Source organism: Anabrus simplex, chromosome 10, assembly GCF_040414725.1.
Source record: "Anabrus simplex isolate iqAnaSimp1 chromosome 10, ASM4041472v1, whole genome shotgun sequence".
NCBI lineage: Eukaryota > Metazoa > Arthropoda > Insecta > Orthoptera > Tettigoniidae > Anabrus > Anabrus simplex.
The window spans coordinates 35,722,860-35,745,118 of NC_090274.1; the positions used below are offsets into that span (position 1 = coordinate 35,722,860).

General features: G+C 38.6%; 2 protein-coding genes across 4 annotated transcripts in view; one reads left to right on the forward strand and one right to left on the reverse strand.

Moving 5' to 3' along the window:
* Positions 1 to 5,148, forward strand: part of LOC136881787 (uncharacterized) — a 38,412-nt gene extending 33,264 nt beyond the window's left edge. Inside the window, exon 6 of the mRNA XM_067154224.2 lies at positions 4,326 to 5,148. Coding sequence (XP_067010325.2) covers positions 4,326 to 5,148 — 823 coding nt within the window. The remainder of the gene's footprint in view (positions 1 to 4,325) is intronic.
* The window catches only part of LOC136881759 (alpha-tocopherol transfer protein-like), a 212,260-nt gene that overhangs the window by 185,847 nt on the left and 4,154 nt on the right, over positions 1 to 22,259 (reverse strand). The gene's annotated exons all lie outside the window — the stretch shown is intronic.

Here is a 22,259-nt window from a genome sequence, read left to right on the forward strand (position 1 = left end):
TGTAGTGAGAATTTGCTTCACTTCGTTCACGAGGTGACCTCGGAAACTATCTAAAACAAGCAGAGCTGGTTGTTTTAGTAGTGCACCAGGTCTTCTATTCCACACAGTTTTAACCCAGTCCAGCATGAGTTCTACGTCCATCCAACCCTTTGGTTGCACTTGTACATGAATTCCACGGGGAAACTGTATATTCTTAGGCATCGTTTTCCTCTTGAAAATGATGTAAGGCGGCAACTTTCTCCCGTCAGCTGTAATGGCTAGCATTGCCGTGCATCGCAACTTCTCACTACCGCTGGTTTTCATTATTACACTCCGTGATCCTTTTAGCGCAATAGTGCTGTTGCGAGGCATATCGAAAAAGATTGGAGTCTGATCGGCATTACCGATTTGAGAAAGCAAGTACGAAGTTTCCTTGCGCAAACGTATAACAAATCGGTGAAAATTTACAATCTTGTCCGTGTAATCAGCAGGCAACTTTTGGCTTAGTGTTGTTCTCCTTCGCACTGACAGATTGTGTCGTCGCATGAACCCCTTAATCCACCCACGAGTCGCCTTAAACTGAGTTACCGGTATGTTGTGTTTGCGCGCTACCTCCTGTCCCTTAATTTGTAACATTTCATATGATACACTGCAGCCATTGTTACGTATTTCACTGACATACCTAAACACTTCTTCGTCAATTATAGGAAACTTCCCTGTTTTAGGACCTCTAAACGCGCGTCTAGAAGGGTTTGTGCTTTTTAACTTGTTTTTTACTTTCCGCCAGTCACGCACCAACTTTTCACTCACAGAAAATTTTCTTTCTGCAGCTCTGTTCCCGTGCTGTTCAGCGAAAGCAATTACGCATAGCTTGAAGCCCGCAGAATAGTTTCTATATTTACCCATAATCGCTTATAAATGCTTCACACGTTAATGTTTTGCGATATAAATGACTTTCCGTAATTGTTCACTATTAAAACAAATTATTTCTGCAAACACCCAAAACACAAATTAAAAACTTAAATTCTCACGCACACATGTCTACAGTAATCACGTAAATCTGAAACAAATAAATGCATCTGTGATCTGTCCATTCCAGAGCAGCCAATACTGTTAGGCAGCAAGGAAGCATGCAACAATTTATCAGTTTAGCTCGTTGGTTGCGACACACTACTGCTCTTGCGCAAAGCTCGCAAACCGGAGCTCTAGCTAGCGCGGTATAGATCTACTGTATAGTTGACTGTATTCCGAGACGTCAGTAACAAACATTCATTTTTTTCAATTTCTTTTAAACATACGGTAATTAGGTTAATATTTCTTCCCAGTTATTGATGATTTTACATTACATTACTGACGAGTTTATAAAATAAAATTTTAATAGCATTGGATAATAATTATCTTGACTGCTTGGATAAAAGTTTTCATCCCATGCCTGGACACTTATGACGTAGTAGTAAGATAAGAGTCTAGCGATGACAACTGAGACATCGTAAATAATTCGGCTGAATAATTCCGTGGAAATCTGCGTTATCGTCTTGGATTTCACTTCGTGCGCAATAACACAGGAGCCGGCCCCATGGTGTAGGGGTAGCGTGCTTGCCTCTTACACGGAGGCCTCGGGTTCAATTCACGGCCGGGTCAGGGTATTTTACCTGTATCTGAGGGCTGGTTCGAGGTCCATTCAACCTACCTAGCCGGTATTTCCTGGCGACGTTGCCGATAAGCGATAACTTACAGCCTTACGTATTTCAAATGGGAACTCATAATATGTAGGTGGTGAATAAATAGTACACTGTCTCGCGACCACGTTGTCAAACTGCCGATAGCCTACCGGTAAGCATAATATGTAGGTGGTGAATAAATAGTACACTGTCTCGCGACCACGTTGTCAAACTGCCGATAGTCTACCGGTAAGCCATGCCTCGTACATATACCGGTATTATTTATTTATACGTTGTGCAACATGTCGCAAACATGACTGTGTTGCCAGATTGCCCATAAACCATACACGTATTTAAATTGCGCATTCATGTGCAACTTACGTTGCAGTTCCATTTACCTTTTAACCAGATTAGTGAACAAAATTTGGACGTGCGACGATTATGTAATTAAAGGTTTAAAGTCCGATTTTTGTATTGAAAATAAAGGATGCGACGATTACGCGGTGGCGACGATTATGCCGTGAAATACGGTATATACGGGTTTGACAGTGATTGGGTTAATGATTTTGGTACATTCCTTTTCATACATGTTTTATCTTAACTGTTTCATAAGCTTTTTCCAAATCCAAAAAATACGAATATGATTTCCTTGTTCTTTTCCAGATGTTTTTCCATTATCGTTGGCACTGTAAATATAAAGTCTATTGTGGATCTATTCGGTCTAAAGCCATATTGTTCTCCCTCTATTTTCTTCTTCTTTGTTGTTTAGGCCTACTGAGGACCACGGGGCTTGTAGCTACTCTTCTGTAAAGTTGTTGCTTTCTTCTTCTTCTTCCAATACTCCTTCATTTGCTGACTGTGAGCCAGATTTCTCTCCTCTGTCCACTTAGTTCCTGTAGTCTTCTTACTTGTAAGGGACGTTGGGAAAACTCCGTGTCGGATGGCTTGACGGAACAGTAGTCAGTCAGAGTTTGTCCCAGTGGGATATCTAGTTGTTCCATATCCGACTTAACTGACTTGAACCATTTGTTCTTAGAAGCCTCGACTCTTCGTGTTACTGTGAATATCCTGTTGGTGAGTCTTTCGGAATCCATAAAAGGTCAGGCGCCTTTTCCTTATAGACGTGACAATGTCCTCTTGGTGTTCATACAGTTCATCATTATGGCGGATTCTGTAAATGCCTCCTTCCTCTCTGATTGGTCCTAATATCCTCCTCAAGATCTTCCTCTCTTTTAACTCCAGCTTTCTGAGGGGGCCTTTGCTGGTCATTACAAGGCACTCAGTAGCATACAGACCAGATGGTTTGATGACTTGAGTTGTAGTGTCTGAGTCTGAGGTTCTTGGAGAGGCACTTAGATGAATAGATACTACGACACGAGTGATAAGCCCTTTCAAACTTGGTACATCTGGCATCTATGGCTAGGTTCTTGTTGTGATTCATAGAGATCCATTCTCCCAAGTACTTAAGTGCAGGTACCTTTCATATGGTAGCATCTGTGAGAGGAATTGTAGAAGGGACCTCCTTGATATTGGTCATAAATTCAGTCTTCTGGATGCTGATCTTCAGACCAGTCTTAACTGCTACACTGTAAAGACTCTGTAAGTTGTAGGTAGCCTCCTCTCTATTGTTTGCCAGTAGAATGAGGTCATCGGTGGTAGCATCGTTCTCCATTCCCTAATGATCTTTTCCAGGACACAGTCGAAGAGAATGCAGGAGAGACATCAACCTGTCTAACTCCTGTTCTGATTGGAAAGTTTTTCTGTGTTTTCATGTGTTTCAAACATTGGGGTATTGATGGTTTCAGAATAAGTCAAATAGAATATTGTGTGTACATTGATCATTGCATCCTGGATTATAATCAACTTACAATAGTTACACGAGTACTTCATACCATATATAACTCTGGAATTATTTTTCTTCGTAAATATAGGATATAAAGCACTACAGACCGGAAACGGTTTGGTGGCGCACTTAACCCAATTTCTGGCCTGTTAACCTGTATAACTAGTCAATTTCAAAATTCTTACTGTGTCCACATTGTATTACTCTATTCTTTTCGTGTTTGTAGACACTGCCTGTGAATTGCTTCCAATTGTCTAGTGAAATCCGCTGCAATCATACATCCTTTCTGTCGATAGCAGAATAGACAACAGTTTTGTTACTTCAGTTTATAGTTTCATATTTATGAAAAACTAATCATAATAATGGATAGGTGTGTTCTAAACATTCAGGAAGAGCGGACCAGTCTCTTTAGGTATGTAAATTTTAAGACTGATGAACCCTAGACGTCTTTATTATTACCTAAGTCTCTGTACTGTACACCCAATTTTTCCAGCTTATTTTTATTCTTGTTGTATTCTATATTGGAAAAAATGCAAATTATCTTTCTTACAATTTCTGCTCTATTTGTGTTGAGGATTGGAGGTTTCCAGGTTTGAGTCTTGAATACAACACTAACTTAATTATTTTCAGTATTATTTTGTTACACAGAAATTCATTTAATTCGAAGTGATCTAATTCAAAGTTGTTTTTTTTTGTCCCCATCACTTTGAATTATCGAGGTTCTACTGTATAATATTTAATTTTTTAATTATTATTGTACTTTTCATTTTCTTTACAAAGGCCTATTGCATGTGTATTGTTGTAATTGTTGTTTCTTATGCCTTTCACTTGATATGTTGCAGTGAAAGCGAAAGCAGCTATCGACCGGCAAGTGGATTCTTTGAACCGGACAATGAATCTACGGACAACCAAGGCGTGTCAGGAATGATCAGAGTCCGTTTGAAATCAGATGTTTTCCGTCGTGCTCTAGAAGGCAATCTTGTGAATAGTTTTCATCCTTGCTCACCATGTGTAGCTCAGTTCCCCACTTTCACCCATGTCATGCATCACAGCGAAACTCGCGTCCCCACTGTTGCCCAGCTCAGACAGAGCAGTGAAGCTCAACACCCCACTGTCGCCCGAGTCAGACGAAAGCGCAGTGAAGCTCAACTCTCCACTGTCACCCACGTCAGACAGAGCAGTGAAACTCACGTGCCCACTGTCGCCCACCTCAGTCAGCACAGTGAAGCTGAGTTCCCCTCTGCCACCCACCTCAGTCAGGACAGTGAAGCTGAGTTCCCCTCTGCCACCCATCTCAGTCAGCACAGTGAAGCTGAGTTTCCCTCTGCCACCCACCTCAGTCAGCACAGTGAAGCCGAGTTCCCCTCTGCCGCCCACCTCAGTCAGCGCAGTGAAGCTGAGTTCCCCTCTGCCACCCACATCAGTCAGCGCAGTGAAGCTCAACTCCCCACTGTCGCCCACCTCAGACAGTGCATGAAAACTAAGTTATCCACTGTTACACCCCTCATACAGCGCAGTGAACCTCGATTTCCCACTGTCACGCTACTCAGACAGCACAGCCATGATACTCTCTGGGCGCAAAGGACTATACCATGCTTAGTGTGTAATAATATGTTTGCTAAAGATAGTCACTTAAAAAGGCATATGCTAACTCATTTAAGATAATCATTTGCAGTCCTAAATTAGTTATGAAGTATTACCTGAAGTGGAACCTGGTTTGTATGTTTTTGTGCAGACCTAAAAGATAGGACATTAAATCCTTCTTATTTTTTCCCCACCTTACTGGGGGCAAATACACTGTGGACAATACTGAACCCTTCCGCATTTTCCGGTACTAAACTAAGACACATGTTGACAGTTGCACACTGGCGGTCCGACCTTAAACATCAGGCGGCAAAATTGAAACTACAAAAGTTAAATGTTAAAATTGATAGAAATAATGATTTTTGCTTTGTTCTGCTACGAAAGTTGAATGTTAATACTGATAGAAATAATGAAACTCAATAATTTTTTCGTTTTGTCCGAATCCTTACCTGAATGGCCAGCGTTGAGGCTCTTGGTTTAGAAAGTCCTGGATTCGATTCTCAACTGGATCGGGGATTTTAATCGCGTCTAATTATTTCTTGTAGCTCGGAGACTGGGTGTTTGAGTTTGTTCTAACACATTTCATATTTAGACAACCCACTACACTTCCAACCACCACAGAAATATGCAATAGTGATTACTAGACCTCAGAATTTTAGGTGCATAAATGTTACTTTAACTGACTTAGACTCTCAAATAGGTTCTAAAATGTTTTCAGGGAGCTTCAATTTTACGTATTTTAATAGGCATCAATTAAAAACAATGTTTATTTTGTTACATTGATGATAACTCGTTAGGGAGAAATATAAAACAAGTTTCACTCACCTCTTTGCTGCAAATAGAGAGATAACGTCTTTATTGGTGGCGAAGTTAGGGCTCAAGGCCCTCTCTTACACTTAACCACTAGATGAGTATACATTTACATAACATATAATTTCAAATAGAAATAAAACAAATAATATTAATAGCAATAATAATAATAATAATAATAATAGTAATAATAATAATGAAAGAATCCTTAATTTTAAAATACATAAAATAACGTACACTTAAATGATGTAACAACAGTAATCTGTTCATTCATCTCATTCATTCCTTCATTCACTCAACAATTATCCAGCAAGTCAGCGGGATGTACCCAGCAAATGCTCGCGGCAAGCCACTTTAAACTTGCGATGAGAAGGATTGTCTCTAATGTTCACAGGTAGCGAATTCCATGACCTAGACACAGAGATTATGAAGGAGCGGTTATACACAGAAGCGCGGTTTACAGGTATGGCAAGAGAGGAGCCAGTTCTTATATTGTGTTCATGATAGGACGAGAGGAAAGAAAAAGATGAAGACAGATAGTCTGCAGTATTAATGGAAAGTACTTTGTGCAGAAGTGATATCATGTGAAGTTCACACGGCGCTGGTGCACTCGAAGCCACGACAGCTCCTTATATTAAGGTGACATACGTGCATCATATCGCAGATTAAAGATATATCTTACGCAGCTGTTCAGGCTCTGGTCCAGTTTCTTGTTACTGTCGCAGGTTATTTCAGTCAACACAGTGTCACAGTAGTCAAATATAGGTAGTATAAGAGAGTGAATTATTTGTACTTTAAGTCAAACAGAGAATACATTCGCGAAATTTTTCAGGGGATATAAGCATTTACAGTTAAAACCTCATTAATTCGAAGTTGTCAGGACGTACGTGATTTCGAATTAACCGCCAACACGTACTTCGGAAATGCCAACCCTTGCGGCGTCACAATATATTCTAAGACCCATTTCTGCATGCAGTGAACCTTGATTCACAGTTTAAAGCTCTCAAATGCCATGGAAAAAAAACTATTTCCAAAATGTATCCAACAAGATGCATTTACAGTATTCAAATAATGCACTTGAATAACTCGATAACTCACCGGCAAACTTAACCTCACACAATGAAATCAAAAGAAAGAAAACATGATTCAAAGACGAGGAGAATTATTATTATTATTATGTTTTTTTTTTTTTTTTGCTAATGGCTTCGTGTCGCACTGACACAGATAGGCCTTATGGTGACGAAAGAGGAGAAATCTATACTGGCTCCCCTGTGCAAGTGCTTTAGTCATTGGATTACTGTACTCTATGTATTTTAGATGCCTTGTGCTTGCACGGAAGTACCCGACGCCCTTAAAAAATCGTGGCTTATCAAACTTCGGAAACAGCGGAAAACCATCTTCAGGACTGCCAACAGTGGGATTCGAACCCACTACCTCCTGAATAATGGATACTGGCTGCACTTCAGCGACTGCAGCTATCGAGCTTGGTTCACAATTTTTTAAATGGTGTTTTCAAAATTGCATTTCAATTCTAAATCTCTATTTTCACAGGAAATGAATCACAGTTCAAAATACCGATTTAATGTTAATCCATTCTGTGACAAGAGACCATCGGCGTTCTAACTCCTCATTCAGTACTTTAATGATTATTTACATTTTAGCGATATAAAAGAATAATTGAAAGTTCATGACTAATACAGCATTACAACAAAACAACTTGGGACAATACATAAATTAATAGGCCTACAATGAAATGCGATCATAGCTCTCAATCACAAAAAGAGGTAAAACGAACTTACCTCCTTACTGCAAGCTTCACCGACTATCCTTCCATCCGTAGTGAAATTGGGATCCCCTCTGATCCACGGCTCCAGCCAGTAGGACTTTAACGATTTTTCTTTGGGCATTGCCGCAAACACACTTTTCTTCTTCCACTTCACAATAAATGACAACATGTTCTGAACCTAAAGCATACGCGTACAACAGTTCGCATCCAGAGGGAGTTACAGGGCATATGGGTTGTGCAACATAGTTCGACGTTGACTGGTTCTCGCATATGTCTTAGGAGGTTGGAGGGGTTGGCTTCGAGGTCAAATTGTTCCTTGTTACCCCTGATAGAAATTTTCCAAGAATTATTTCTGGTGACTTCTGAGAATTCCCATTTTTGTACGTGGGGTAAACAGACATTGAAAAAAGAGAAGTTAATTCTGTCGAGCATACTAGCTACTTCGTAATTCACTGGAAGAAACTCGGCTTTTTTAAAATACAGCCAAAAGGCATCAAATAGGCTTTTATACTCTAAATAGGCACAAACCCCTGAAATAGGCATTTATAGGCACAATAAAACCAACGAAATATAGCTAAAAGGACCCTAAAACGGATTTATATCTCCAAAGCCTACGTTTCTGAACACAGGAATAAAATAGGCAAATAGGCAAATTCCCGTCTCTAATAATTACTATTCTGCTCGAACATAGCACACATGAAGCACACTGTAGACATGCGGAAGTAGGTGAAAGTGCTCAAAGTTACCCCTGCACATTCTGGAAGACGCGTTCTTTCATGACGCAGAGAAATTTTGAATTTAAATTACTCTGTAAATACTATTTTTTTCAAAGTGTAAAGGCAGTTTTGAATTAAAAGTCTGAATTTCGCTAACGGGACCGACATTGTTCTTCGAATTACGAACTATCCGTATTTCAAATTAAGCGATTTAAATAACATGCAAAACCGTACCTCATGTTTCGGGGAACAAGAGCTGCTTCGAATTAGGCGATATTTTGAATTAACCGATTTCGAATTATCGAGGTTGTACTGTATGTACTTTATTACATGTTCTTATCACCTGTTGAGTCCAATTTAGGGTCTCATAATAATTCCTAAGTTATTCACTGAATTGGAGTAGGGTATGATTTTATTGTTTAAAATTATTGGGGAGATGTTCTGTTGCTTGAGGGAATATAGGTTTTTACTGGTACTGATAATAATAACTCGAGTCTTATTTGGGTTCATTAATAAACTGTTTTTATTTCCATAGTCACTAAGATGTTGAAGGTCGGAATTTATTTTAATAATTACAGTATCAATATCACTCAGTTTTGAATGATAGTAAATCTGTACATCATCTGCGTACACTTGCAATTTGCAGAATTTAAGAGCTTTTGATATAGCATTAATTTGGATGATAAATGACCCCTGAAGGGCACCGAGGGTCTTACTTTGCGATCCTGAACTCAAATTTCCAACTGTCACACGTTGCCGGCTATTTTCAAGATATGATGAACAGAAACAAAGTGATACACTATTAAAATTTAGCTCTCGAAGTTTCTGCAGTAGTGACTGAGGATTGACAGTGTCGAAGGCACTACTGAGATCTAATGATGTCAGTACAGTCACGTCCCATTGGTCCATAGCACGTCTGATATCATCTGTCACTCGTAGTAAAGCTGTTGCAGTGCTATGTCCTTTCCTGAAGCCGGATTGAAGGGATTAAGGAGGGAATGCTTGGTAAGGTATTCAGTAACTTGTGTATGAACTAGACGTTCAAGTGCCTTGGATAAGGGTGGTAGGATGGATACTGGACGATAATCTGAAGGATAATCTAACTTGGAGCTCTTCAGGACGGGTATAATCAGTGCATCTTTCCAAACATCTGCGAAAACTCTGTTTGTCAGGCAGTAGTTAAATATATGAGTTAGTATTGGCGGAGCAGCTCCTAAGATATCCTTAATAAGTGATATAGGAATGTCATCATTACCTGTGACATTAGATGTAATAGAGTACATCACATCTTTAACTTCATTCGAGCTGACATTTCTAAAAGAGAATTGCTCATACACAGACTGCTGTTGTAACAAGGACAGTAAATTTTTAGAGAAGGAGGTAGAGGCTATTCTTGGCCGTGCAAAATTATAATTTAAAACCTCTAGCAATATACTTGGTACATGTTGCTGTACAGCTTTACCTATACCTAACATGCGTAATTTACTCCATTTTTGTCTCTGGCTGTTATTTTTCATCAGTTCCTGAAAGTATATTTAGAATTCCTAATTAACTGCTTGGTTCTGTTTCTCAGAATCTTGTATCGCTCAAAATCATCTGTGTCACGCATCTGTCTGTATTGTCCGTACAGTTGGTCATGACTGGCCATAACAGATCTTATCTCGGCCGTTAGCTACGCGGAAGAATGGCGGGTGATTCTTCCCTGTTTCTCTGGTGCGTGCTTGTCAAATATTTCCAGTACCAATGAATTGAATTTGTTTACTTTAGAGTTAATATTCAGAAAATAACGTAAACTATCCCAGGTAAGTTATATGCATCGTGGCGTAGTTTATTCCGGTCCATATGCCGTAAGTCTCATATTGTAATGTAGCGTGGTTTGTACTTAGGTATCCCTGTAGAATAACACATGTACAATAGGTCATGTGAAGAGATGCTAGGAGCAGGGATCTGTCCGTGCTTAATTACTTTTTGAGGTTGATTTGTCACAAGAAGATCAGTTAAGGTATGACTTGTGCGGTCAGAGTAATGAACATGATGAGTAGCGTTGAGGGGTAAAATTGTCATGTTTGTAGCGAGAAATAAATTCCGTAGATTGTTCGCGTCGCTAGTCTGCTTCAAAAGGTCAGTGTTAAAGTCGCCCATGATTATAATGTCAACGTATGCTGAGATAAGATTTGCTAATGCCTCTTCAAAATCATCAGTCTGTCTTATTTTAGGCGGCTTGTGTACAATCCCTATTAATATCTTTTTATGGCAGTCTAACTCTACAAACAAATTCCAGTCGCAGTGTAAGTCTTGGGTCAGAAATAGAAATTATCTTACATTTTAGGTAATTTCTGTAATAAAGTAGAAGTTCACCACCTATTTTGTCAATACGGTCATGGCGAATTATTGAGTATCCGTTAAGGTTAGCTGTCAATGACGGCATGTCTGTACGCATCCAGCTTTCACTGGTTCCAATAGTATGTACATTGTTAAATTCAAAAATAACCTGAACCTCTACCATATGAGCTAATAAGGACTGACCATTTAGGTGGCAACAATGTAACGTCTGCGGGTGGCTACTGAGCTGCTCTTGCACCTCAAGTCCTGTTGAAGGTGGTAGGGACGAAAGAGACGGTGAGGGCTGTGGAGAGGAATGTAGGTCAATGGTGTTACTGTTGCACTGGTCAACAAACATATGAAACTAAGCAGTATGAAAAACAAAAATTAAGTAAGGTGTAAAATAAGCATACCCGAGTAACCTGGTGAGTTGATCCACTGACTTTCACAAGCACACACCTACACACACACAAATATAAATTAATTACTACATGCATAATTTCTTTCTCGTAACTTCACAAGTTCATCCTACTCCCTGCAGTGTTTTTTAACTGTGCCATCATGGATATTTGAGATTTAGTTCCATCTTCTCTTAATACACAAATGCATCCATCTTGAGTCCAGCATTTCTGCATTCCCCATAAATCCCTTGCCTGATTAAGGATATGTTTTCTCACACTTGTGAGGGACTCTGTTAGCATGAGCCCACTGCCTTTCAAAGCTTGTTTCGCGCGGCACACTCGATCACAATCATGGTATCAAAGGAACTTAATGATAGGTCGATTTCCCTGTGAGACCACTTCAGCAGATGTTCTATTTTGGTGGCCTAGTCTGTGGCAGAGATCCACATCAAGAACTGAAAGTTCTACCGAAAGTTTATTTTTCAGGGTGTCCAGCATTTTAATGTAGACTTCCTCGGACGGCTCTTTCTGGACACCATGCAATAAAAGGCAGTTCCAGCGACTGTACTGTTCGGCTTCGTCCAACACGTGGTCTTGTTTCCGGAGCCAATCTTCCAGAGCCTTCAACTCCCTTTTAAGCTTGGAGATGTCTTCGCTGGCCTGTTTCTTGAATGCCTGGAACTCGCCACCAAGTGCTTGGAGCACGTTCGGTGGGTTGGCGGCACTGACTGTTGAGTCTAGGCGAGCTTGAAAGTCTTTCATGCAATCTTCGAAAGCCGATATCTTCTTAGCTACTTCCTTTACAGACATGGTGATTACTTTTTAAAGAAGAAGGCACTTAAATATGTAACTTTTTTAACACGGATTAGCACTTTCAGCTAATTAACTTCCAATTCAATCAGGGTGTAGCAAGAGCAACTTTACTCTACTGCCTCACTCGACACCATGTCGCAGAATATAATTTTACTTCTTAATTAAAGTCAACTGGAACCTGACACTTTCAGCATAATTCATAATATATAGTGTAATACTGCACTCAGTTTCAAGGCTAGCTGCGCTGGCAATTAATGTCTTGCGATATATTATAAAGTGGCCCTATTCTCTATAGTGTATTTGTTGGGTGTCACAAATCCTGAAACATGGTTTTCAGAGCTTACGGTTCTGGTCAATTGTGTATTAACACTAGAACCGCTCGAATATATTATATACCTTGAACCGCCAATGCGGTCATTTTGTCCGTTAATGAAATTATTATATTTTCGTTCTCGATATGCACGGTTCCTCATTGTTATTGTTTTGCCTCTGTTTCTGTACATTGTTTTATGAGTTTCAGTATTGATTTATCAATTAAAAGACGCCGCACACTCGTTACATTGTCGTCAGAAAAATGCTGCTTTGAATACTGAGCAAGTCCTGGATATTCTTTCGAAGGGTTATGGCAAGCAAACCTACTGGGTGTAGTCTTCCCAAAGTTTGCTACAGTCCACTCCATGGAGCCATCAGTACCTAATGACATATTATATGGCCATGGGAGGCTTTTATCTTGGTTGTCGTGTCTCCTATTATGCCATGCTTTACAGGTTACTGTTTTTACGGCTGTAATAGAATAATTGAAAATTCGTCAGTACTCAGCCTTTGCAAGGCATAATTATAATTTGAATACGGAATAAATCAAGGAATTTCACCGAAGTTGTTATGCTGATTGATATATTAATACTAATATCAACTTACCTTCAGTCTGAACAATCCGGTTTTCAGAGTGATCTGAATCGCTGCTTTTCGAGTTATCACTTGATTGGTGGTAATCTTTGTATGGACTTTCTCTTCTTAGGTCATTTATATTTGGACCATATTCTGCATCAGACATAACTTCAGGAATGTCATGCAATAGACTCCGCAACTGATGGTTTACGAGATATGTTTACTGTGCTGGAACAAGCTGACGAATGATAACACTATCGGAGACGCAGCAGAAATAATGCTCGTACAATTTGCAATATATCCAAGTTCCATTGTTGTCGTTTTGAACATTACCATTGTTGATAGGATAATATTATAAGTAAATGATTATGTCTCGACGAGAGATGTGTGTTGTTATACATTTTACCCTGGTGTAGTACATTTCATAAAGTCTTGAAGATTGTTCAAACGCACTTGTATTTAACTAAATTACACATTCATTTCAACATATTAAGACCTTGTTGTGAACCGTTTCGGACAAATTCATGGTTACAAATTAGGTGACGTTTTGATGAAAGTGCAGAATAAATCACAGTGGACTATTGAAGACAAAATGGAGTGCAAAGGGTTAAGATACCTCATTAATTGGCATATTTCCTGTTTCTAAAATACCAAACTTTATTCTGCAACTCAGTTATTTAGCGTATTCAGTGTTACGTCATTTCTTCGCTCCAGCAAGCCAGGTGCGGTTGTGTACGAGCCTCCTCCAGTTTGTCGTATCCATCCACAGATGCTGCTTATATATGGGACACCAGTACACATCTCTAATTTCAAGGTCCTTCAATATCTGTTTTTCCCAAAAATCACGAGGTCTTCCTCTTGGTCTCTTCCCAGGAACATTGTGGTCAAAGTATGTTCGAGGAGTCCTGTGAGAGTCCATTCTTTTTATGTGACCATACCATTGCAATCTCTTCACTTCTAGTCCAGCAAGCTTCTTTCCAATCCAAGCTGTTGCCGGATATCCACATTCCTTATTTTATCCATTTTTTTTTCTTTTCTTTTTTTTCTTTTGTCGACAAGAACAGAGGAACTTCATTTCTGTTGCCTGAAGACGACTCTTTGTTGGTCCAGTAAGTGTTGCTTCTTCCAGGCTGTACATCAATTTAGGTACTAGATATATTTTCTACAAGCTGATCTTGTAAACTAACGGAAATATTTCATCCCAAAGTATTTGACGTACAGCGTGATAGAATTCGGAAGCTTTCTGTATTCTGTTGCTAATCTCTTGATGTTTGGCATTGTCTTATGACAGAACACTACCTAAATAGTTGAAGTTGTCTACAAATCCATCTCCTCATCTTCAATTCTTAGATGAACAGTTGGAGAGTTTCTACTCATCACCAAGCCAATTGTCTTCGTTTTGCTGATTTTGAGACCTAAGATTGTAAAAGCTTCATGCCAGAGATCTAGTCTAGTTTTTACTACCATTTCTGTCTTACCCCATACCATTACATCATCAGCAGAAACCAGGGCATTAGTTGTTGGATCCTTTCTTTTAACCACTTTTAAAACTTCATCCATTATGATTATGAAGAGAAGTGGTGAAAGACAACTTCCTTGCTGGACTCCACTCTTTGTTTCGAACCAACCTGACCTTCCATCCTGCACCTGGACACAGCAATTGGTTTCATCATATAATCGTTGTACTCGTGCTTTGATGTCATCGGGCATTTTCTTATGTCTCAAACATTCCCGTATATGCCTGCGTGGTACATGTTCATATGCTTTCTCGATGTCCAGAAAAACAGTTATAAGTGTTTTACCTTTCTCCCAATACTTCTCATAGAGCATTCTGGTAGCAAAAATGAGGTCTAAATCCATGTTGTTCCTACTCAAGTGTAGGTTCGACATATTTTCTAATCCTGCTCTCAAGGATGGATTTGTAGATTTTGAGGCCATGTGATAGCAGAGTTATACCTCTGTAGTTGGTACATTTCTTTCCTTTTTCCAACAATAGGATGATGACTCTTTGCTTCCAGTCATTGGGTATTACATTCTCTTTCCAGATTCGGGTATTTAGTACCGTGTACATTCACTGTTGTCCAACCTCTCCTTGTGCTTTGATCATCTCAACACTTAATTCATCTGATCCGGTTGATGTGTTGTTTTTCTGTTTAAATATTGCTGTCTCTACTTCCAACCATGTCAGACTAGTGGTATTTGTGCTGCCAAAATCATAAGGTTCGTCGTCTAATGGAGTGACATTTTCATAACAGTTCAGCAAAGTTTCAAAGTGCCTTTGGAACTCCTGTAATATTTTGGTCTTATCCCTAGTCACCTCACCATTAGGAAGTTCTACAGATTGGATAGATTCATTTTGAGTTCTTCTATTCTTAACAATAGTGGTAATAGTGTTACACATATTTATAAAATTATATACATAAACAAGAAACGAAGTTGAATGCATCTGGTTGTGGACATCATGGGTCTGCATTTCGAGGTACATCACGGGCTGTCCAGTGACCTCTCCATTCCTACAAAGGGTCAAATTTGGTAGCAACCCTTATGGCTCCATCACATAAGGGTGGGTGACATGACTTGAGCTTCTGCAGTTCGAGTGTGGGAAGGTCTTCTAAAATGGGTAGTTGAGAGTTTGTGTACATCTTTTCTACTCTCTAATTAGGGCATTTGTTGTTCATAAATCAGGTGCTTGCAACTGATAATACGTGCACGATGCTCAAGCCTTGGTCTCCAATGAGATATGAACTATACCCTATTTGATCAAAAATATCCATGTGAAACTGCCCTGTAAGTGTTCCTCAAATAATAGTTACTGCCTAGCCTAGTAGTCTACATTAATATTGGGTGGCTCAAGCTCCGCGAGGGAGAATGTCTGCCGGGTGTCGTAATGTCTCCAGGGGAATGGCAGACCATTCTTTCTGCAGTGTTGTGGCAAACATAGTTAGTGATGTAGGTCATTAGAGCGAAGTCACCATTCTAGTTCATTCAAAAGATTTTCGATAGGATTGAGGTGGGAGCTTTGGGCTGACCAGTTCAGTTCAGAGTCTTATTGTCCACAAACCACTCGCTAACATTTATTTAGCATATGGGTAGAGATACAGTGTCTATCTTAGGTAGGATCTACATTTCTAATACTTATATCGAAATTTTGGATGTAGTCTATAATTTCTGGGGTCGCTACAGCAAAGTCGCTATAGCACTGCCATTATACTTTCTTGTCTTACAGTCGGTGATGATGTGCTGGATTGTGCGTTGTGTAGCACCGCAGTCACACTCAGGCGTTGAAATTCTGTTCTACTTGAAGTCGAAGGCTGCACAGTTCTCGTGGTTGGTTCGAATCCTGTTTATGTGGACCGTGGTCTTTGAGGGAGGTGGAAACCAAGTGGTGGCGTCTTCTGCACTGGAGGCATTGTTGGGTAGTATTGGTTGTTGAGTCTCTTCTGCCATTCAACGGAAGTTTGGTAGCTACTGTTCCTCAACTTTATGGCATCTCTTGTTGGTGGTTTTCTTGAATGCAGACGATTAGTATTTGCATCACCGGTATCATTCTGTATTGGCAGTTCTGGATTGTTAATTACTTTGTTGAATTCTCTTGGGAGAACATCTTTACGTCCGAGATCTGGAGGAGGAATATGACTTAACACTGGTAACCACTGTACAGGAGTAGATTTGATTGTGTCAGTGATGAGACGCATTGTGGTGTTCAGTTGAGTATGTACGATAATTGTGTGGGCACTATTTAGCCAGACAGCAGCACAGTATTTGGCAGTCAAATACATCTACCTTAGGCCTCCGGGTATGAGGCAGGTACACTACCCCTACACTACGGGGCCGGCTTAATGTTCAGAGTATGGGCTGTGAATTGTATGGCCTCATCTACCATGTGCAGGCATTTTCATTTAATGCCATGTAAGCTGCCTGAGTATCAATTTTGAAATTTATTCCACCAGGTGCACAGTAGACTGGATCTCTGTTGGATGATCTGTGCCTTAATTTTGAAATGACTTATTTTGAATAAACACCAAATGTGTCACCAGAAACTTTTTACATGCTGACACTACGATATGGAGTATCTACCTTTGATCCAAAGAGGGAACTATCTAAGCTGTATTTTACGTGTACAAGGGGTGTCCAGATACTTTTGATTAAATCAAATTTATATTCAGTCCATATCCAGCACCACAAATTAAAAATCTTGTTGGTCAAAGCAAACGTACTACAGAAGATGGCAGAAATATTTATGCTTATTTAAACAAATGTAATATACTGGGATTTAAGAAAGTCTATGTACTAATCAAGAAAATGCAAACTAGGTTCCACTTCATACAGTTTTCCATAAAATTAACAAAAGCATTTTTCTTTTGTGGATTTTATTCTCTCTTGCATGCAGTACATTGCAAGAGGTGGTTCATACTAAAAGGGAATGGAAAAATATTGTATTTTAATGTTGTGACAAGTGGTGAAGTAAATGTGAGTGTTCGTATTCAGTCATACTCGTATATCAGGGCTTAAGCAATATATTTATATTCTCAGTCTCTCAAGGATTATATTATTTTAACCTCTTGTGTGTCTTTCCCCAAATACCATATATATATATATATATATATATACAAATAATCCAGGCACCCTAATTTTAGGAAGGGAAATTTTTTATTTTTAGCTTTCTTAAATATTCATATTGAAAACCATAAATACTACATTACAATAATTTGTAACGTTATAATGTGGATTAGGCTACCACATTGCAGAGAATAAATACAAATTTCTTTGGTTCAAACTGACAACAGATTTGTGGAAATTCAGTCTTTTCAAAATTGGCTGGGAGTTGTTGAGCAATGTGAGCTTTCCTATGAAGACTGAAGTTATTTTGTTGAAAAACAGGTGTGAACCATCCACGGCTAGCCTTACAACCTCTAATTTTTCAGTCTCTTATTATCGCTGCAGCTTTCAACCAACATTTTACTCACGACTGCTCATCCAAACTATTTTTTTTTTTTTTTTTTTTTTTTTCAGTCACATATTCACATATCCTGTTTTTGATTTCTTAAAACTTCACCTTTTATCTGCAGAATGTCGGGCAGTTACTGTTGGTTCAAGAGAAGCTCCAATCATATGCAACTCTCGTCCGCATAGCACTTTCTTACTGCTGCACGATTACCAGTTCGCTCTGAGTTTTCAGTAGTGTGGAGCTTTTCTTTAGCTGTGAATGGCCTATAACAAGAGCTCACACCAGCCATTCTAAACACATGTTACAACTTAATAATAATAATAATAATAATAATAATAATAATAATAATAATAATAATAATAATAATAATAATAATAAAAAATATCCCAAGTGCGTAAATTCAAATACCTGGGAGATATCGTCCATCCTTCAGGACTCTGTTGTGAAGCAAACAAATAAAGGGTCTCTAAACTACAAAGAGCATACAGGCTCACTTGGAGCAGATATAATACAAAATTTATATCCTAAAATGCAAAATTACGACATTATAACACTGTAATCAAACCTGAAGCACTACAGTATATGAATCTGAAACAATGATCATTGGGGGCAGATCACTGATTAAAGATGTAGAAAAGCAAGAAAGAAAGATCTTAAGGAAAATTTTTGGACGAGTCTGTAAGGAAGAATTTGGATGATAAGGAAATCTCATGACTTGTTCCAGCACTCAGGGAAAATCTCAGACACATTTAGGAAAACACGTTTGAAATTTTATGGACGTATTCTCAGAACGAGTAATCAGAGATTGACCAAAAGAATTCTGAACCTTGCCCTATCAATGAAAGTAAAAAACAATTGGTTGCTCGAAGTTGGATCACAGATGACATTGTGTTAGATCTAAGTTCAGAAAATTAATCTACAATCACCGCTTTAAACATCATCCAAGCACTACCAGAACAAAACCTAGTTAGAAGATTGCAAGAAAAGCCACAGTGAGAAGATGAAGAGATTTTGGGGAAAGGAAAAGACAATGACATCTGCTAAACAAGTTCAGTTGCGCTCCTTATTTGGGCATAATGAAGTAAGAATAATAATCATATTGCCTCAGCTGCTGTGAGCTGGGATTTCAGATTGATGGTCATGTGGCTGTCTGCTCATCAATTTCGATGTCCCATTTTACTCTAGGTCTATTGATGTCAGAGTGAACCGAATCTCTCTTGGGCGTCTATGGCTGAGTCTTAATTAATTTCGTTGGGAAAACACCCAATGTCTCGCCAAAAGATCTCTTACACCCGACATGGTACGGCATGAAGTGTCGAATGGACATTTTTTTTTTTTCTGCCGTTCAAAAATCTGACTATTTCTGCTAGGTTTGAATCTGCTGTCTTGGGATCCAGAGGCCAATACTCTACCACTGACCCATAGGACTTAAATTGATGCCATACAAATGACACGATATAAGTGTGCATGGAACACTTCTTACTGCTAGTGGCAGGAACAGAGTTGCCAACAATGTGTGCAGAAAAATACCAGCTTCCAAATTTCTACGTATCGGAATTTAAAAAAAATTAAAAATTATTTATTTGGGAAACCAAAACAGCGAGAAGCCGAATTACAGAGTTCCGCAATGAAAAACATATTTACAATAAATTGTACCAACATTGACACAAGGAGATAAGCTGCTTGACTAAGCGGTATGTTTCAAGCTGTCAGTGGAGAGATGACATGGAATGACATAAGTAGATGAATAAGTTTGAGTGGAACTTTTAACGGTAGGAAAAACCATAATATGAAGTTAAAGTTGAAATTCAAGAGGACAAATTGGGGCAAATGTTCATTAATAGGATGAGGGATAAGAGAGTGTAGTAATTTATGATGTTCAATAAATTTCCAAGTTCTTTGAGAACATTTAAGAAAAGACTAGGTAAACAAATGATAGGGAATCTGCTACCTAGGTGACAGCCCTAAATTCATATAATTGATGAACAAATAGCTACAATCAACTTTTCTTCACCAAGTTTTGAGAAAAAATATGTGGGGATTACTTGTGTATATACTGTGTTCTTCGCCAGAATTATTTTGGCTTACTGTACGTGCCATATAAGGTATATTGCTCTACGTATTTCCATTTCCAAAATCATGCATGCAATGAATGGATTTAGAAAAGCAAATATCTAGATGAAGGAGGTAGAATATCGTTGAGCTGTTGTACTAGCAAATTTTGTAATACTTCAAAGTGTGTGTTGCAATCGTGTTTATAAAATATTATAATTATTTTGACATATTATGTTATACCATTGCAGTATAATTTGACAGAAGAAATAATGTATGTTTTATAGTAGGCCTGGCCATCTTGTTTTGTGGTGTGATCTACCTGTTAATATTAAGGTCAGTGATGGTCTACTGGGTCTACTTATGCCCTTTTCACTATCACTATTACAAAAAGAAGTCGACAGACAATATAAAATATTATGATTATTTTGACATATTTTGTTATACCATTGCAGTATAATTTGACAGAAGAAATAATGTATGTTTTATAGTAGGCCTGGCCATCTTGTTTTGTGGCGTGATCTACCTGTTAATATTAAGGTCAGTGATGGACTACTGGGTCTACTTATGCCCGTGAATTTAACTCTTCTTCTCTGTATTTTTAGCATCAGTTCTCTCTTCCCTACAAAAATTAATTTTTAAGATACTAATCACATTAAAGGACAGGTATCGTGTTGATGAAAAGATTTGTGGTTTCATGTCGTCAATCAGCCTTTCAAATTCAGGCATCTGCTGTTATAGGGTCAGTCTTAAGGTGCTTTTGAAAATTAGACATCTGCTTTGATAGGATCAGCCTCAAGAAGCTCAAATGCAGATCTCTTGAAACTGAAGTCATGTTTTGTCTTAGTTTCAGACATGGAAATTCAGACCTCTGATGACAGCACTTTTAAGAATAGGTTACACTGAAGAGTTTCTCATTCTCAGGAGATGCATTATCCATGGAGGAGATCATACTAATTTTCCTGCGATGTTCTTTGTATTTTAAGTCTTGTCGGAATAAAAATAAAGGTTGTTGAACCATGTCTTATATTTTTGAAGTTGCTGAATCAATATTTAAACTCCTGAAGAACTTTGCCTATTTTAACAACAAATTTCTCAGTTTCAGTCGCAGAATCTGTGCTTGTGATCTTGCAAGTGTAGAAAGTGATCGAAATTGTTTTGTTGAAGGTCAGTAATCATCGGATGAAACAGGTGAGGGCATGATTAACGTAGTGGTTTCCTGCTGGCTTTCTGCATCTGGATGGCTAAGAATTTTCACCTAAAAAATCACATTGCCTCTGAAAGGGTATCAAGTCTTAAAAGCTCGGCCAAAACCAAAATAGCCAGGCTGAGTGGCTCGGACGGTAGAGCGCTGGTCTTCCGAGCCCAACTTGACAGGTTTGATCCTGGCTCAGTACAGTGGTATTTGAAGATGCTCAAATGTGTCAGCCTTGTGTTGGTGGATTTACTGGCATGTTAAAGAACTCCTGCGGGACAAAATTCTGGCTCCTCGGCGTCTATGAAAAGCACAAAAGTAGATAGCGGGACATAAAATGAATAACATTATTATTATTATCATTATTATTATTATTATTATTATTATTATTATTATTATTATTATTATTAAAAACCAAAATGAGCTTGGAAGATATCAGAGACCTCAGAAATATGAGATAAGTTAGTAACTATCAGTAGAATTTGGTTTTGCTAGGCAGAAATCAAGCCAATCACAACACCAACCGTATCTTTCCTTCGGAGGTTTTGAATTGTTCTCACTTGCAAAACGTTAGAAATTGATCAACATGTTGGCCAGGCCTGTTTTATACATTACCATCTTATTTTAAAAAATTGATTCAACCCCTCTCTCCCCATAAAAACAAATGATAATGGAGAGAAAAATAAAAAAAATGTATTAGCTACACTGGAAGAGTACAATTATTGTATTTTTTTTTTTTTTTACTTTGTTATGTATAAGTAAATAGGTTTTACTTTGCACTTATAGATGAAGATTTCAGTTCCTGTTTAATTAAGGTTTTCAAGGGGCATTTATTTTTGTATGTGGAACAATGATATACTTGTAAACGGGAGGTTGTGCAGGGTCATTATTAATAAACTTGTTTGCTTTATCATGTGTTGGATTATTATTATTATTCTTGTATCAGGAACATAAGTATAAAAGAGTTATGAGAAACATATGATTTTAAACTAGAACCTGACCACCTCCAGCTCATTCTCCGAGGCCTGACATAGGTCGTCTTCCGTCCACAAAGTTGGACACTGTTGACACTGAAGCATGTGTCTGCAATCCTCTGTGATCACATTTGGTATCATCTTTAACATAGCCTCATCTTGCCAAGATCTCCCTGGAACCTGCCCAGCTGTTCAGACTGCCATACCAACCATACCTCCTCATGACCAGGTGGTAAGCTTTCAGCTACTCTTTTTCCAACCAGAGGGAAGAGAGTTCTTTGCTGTCC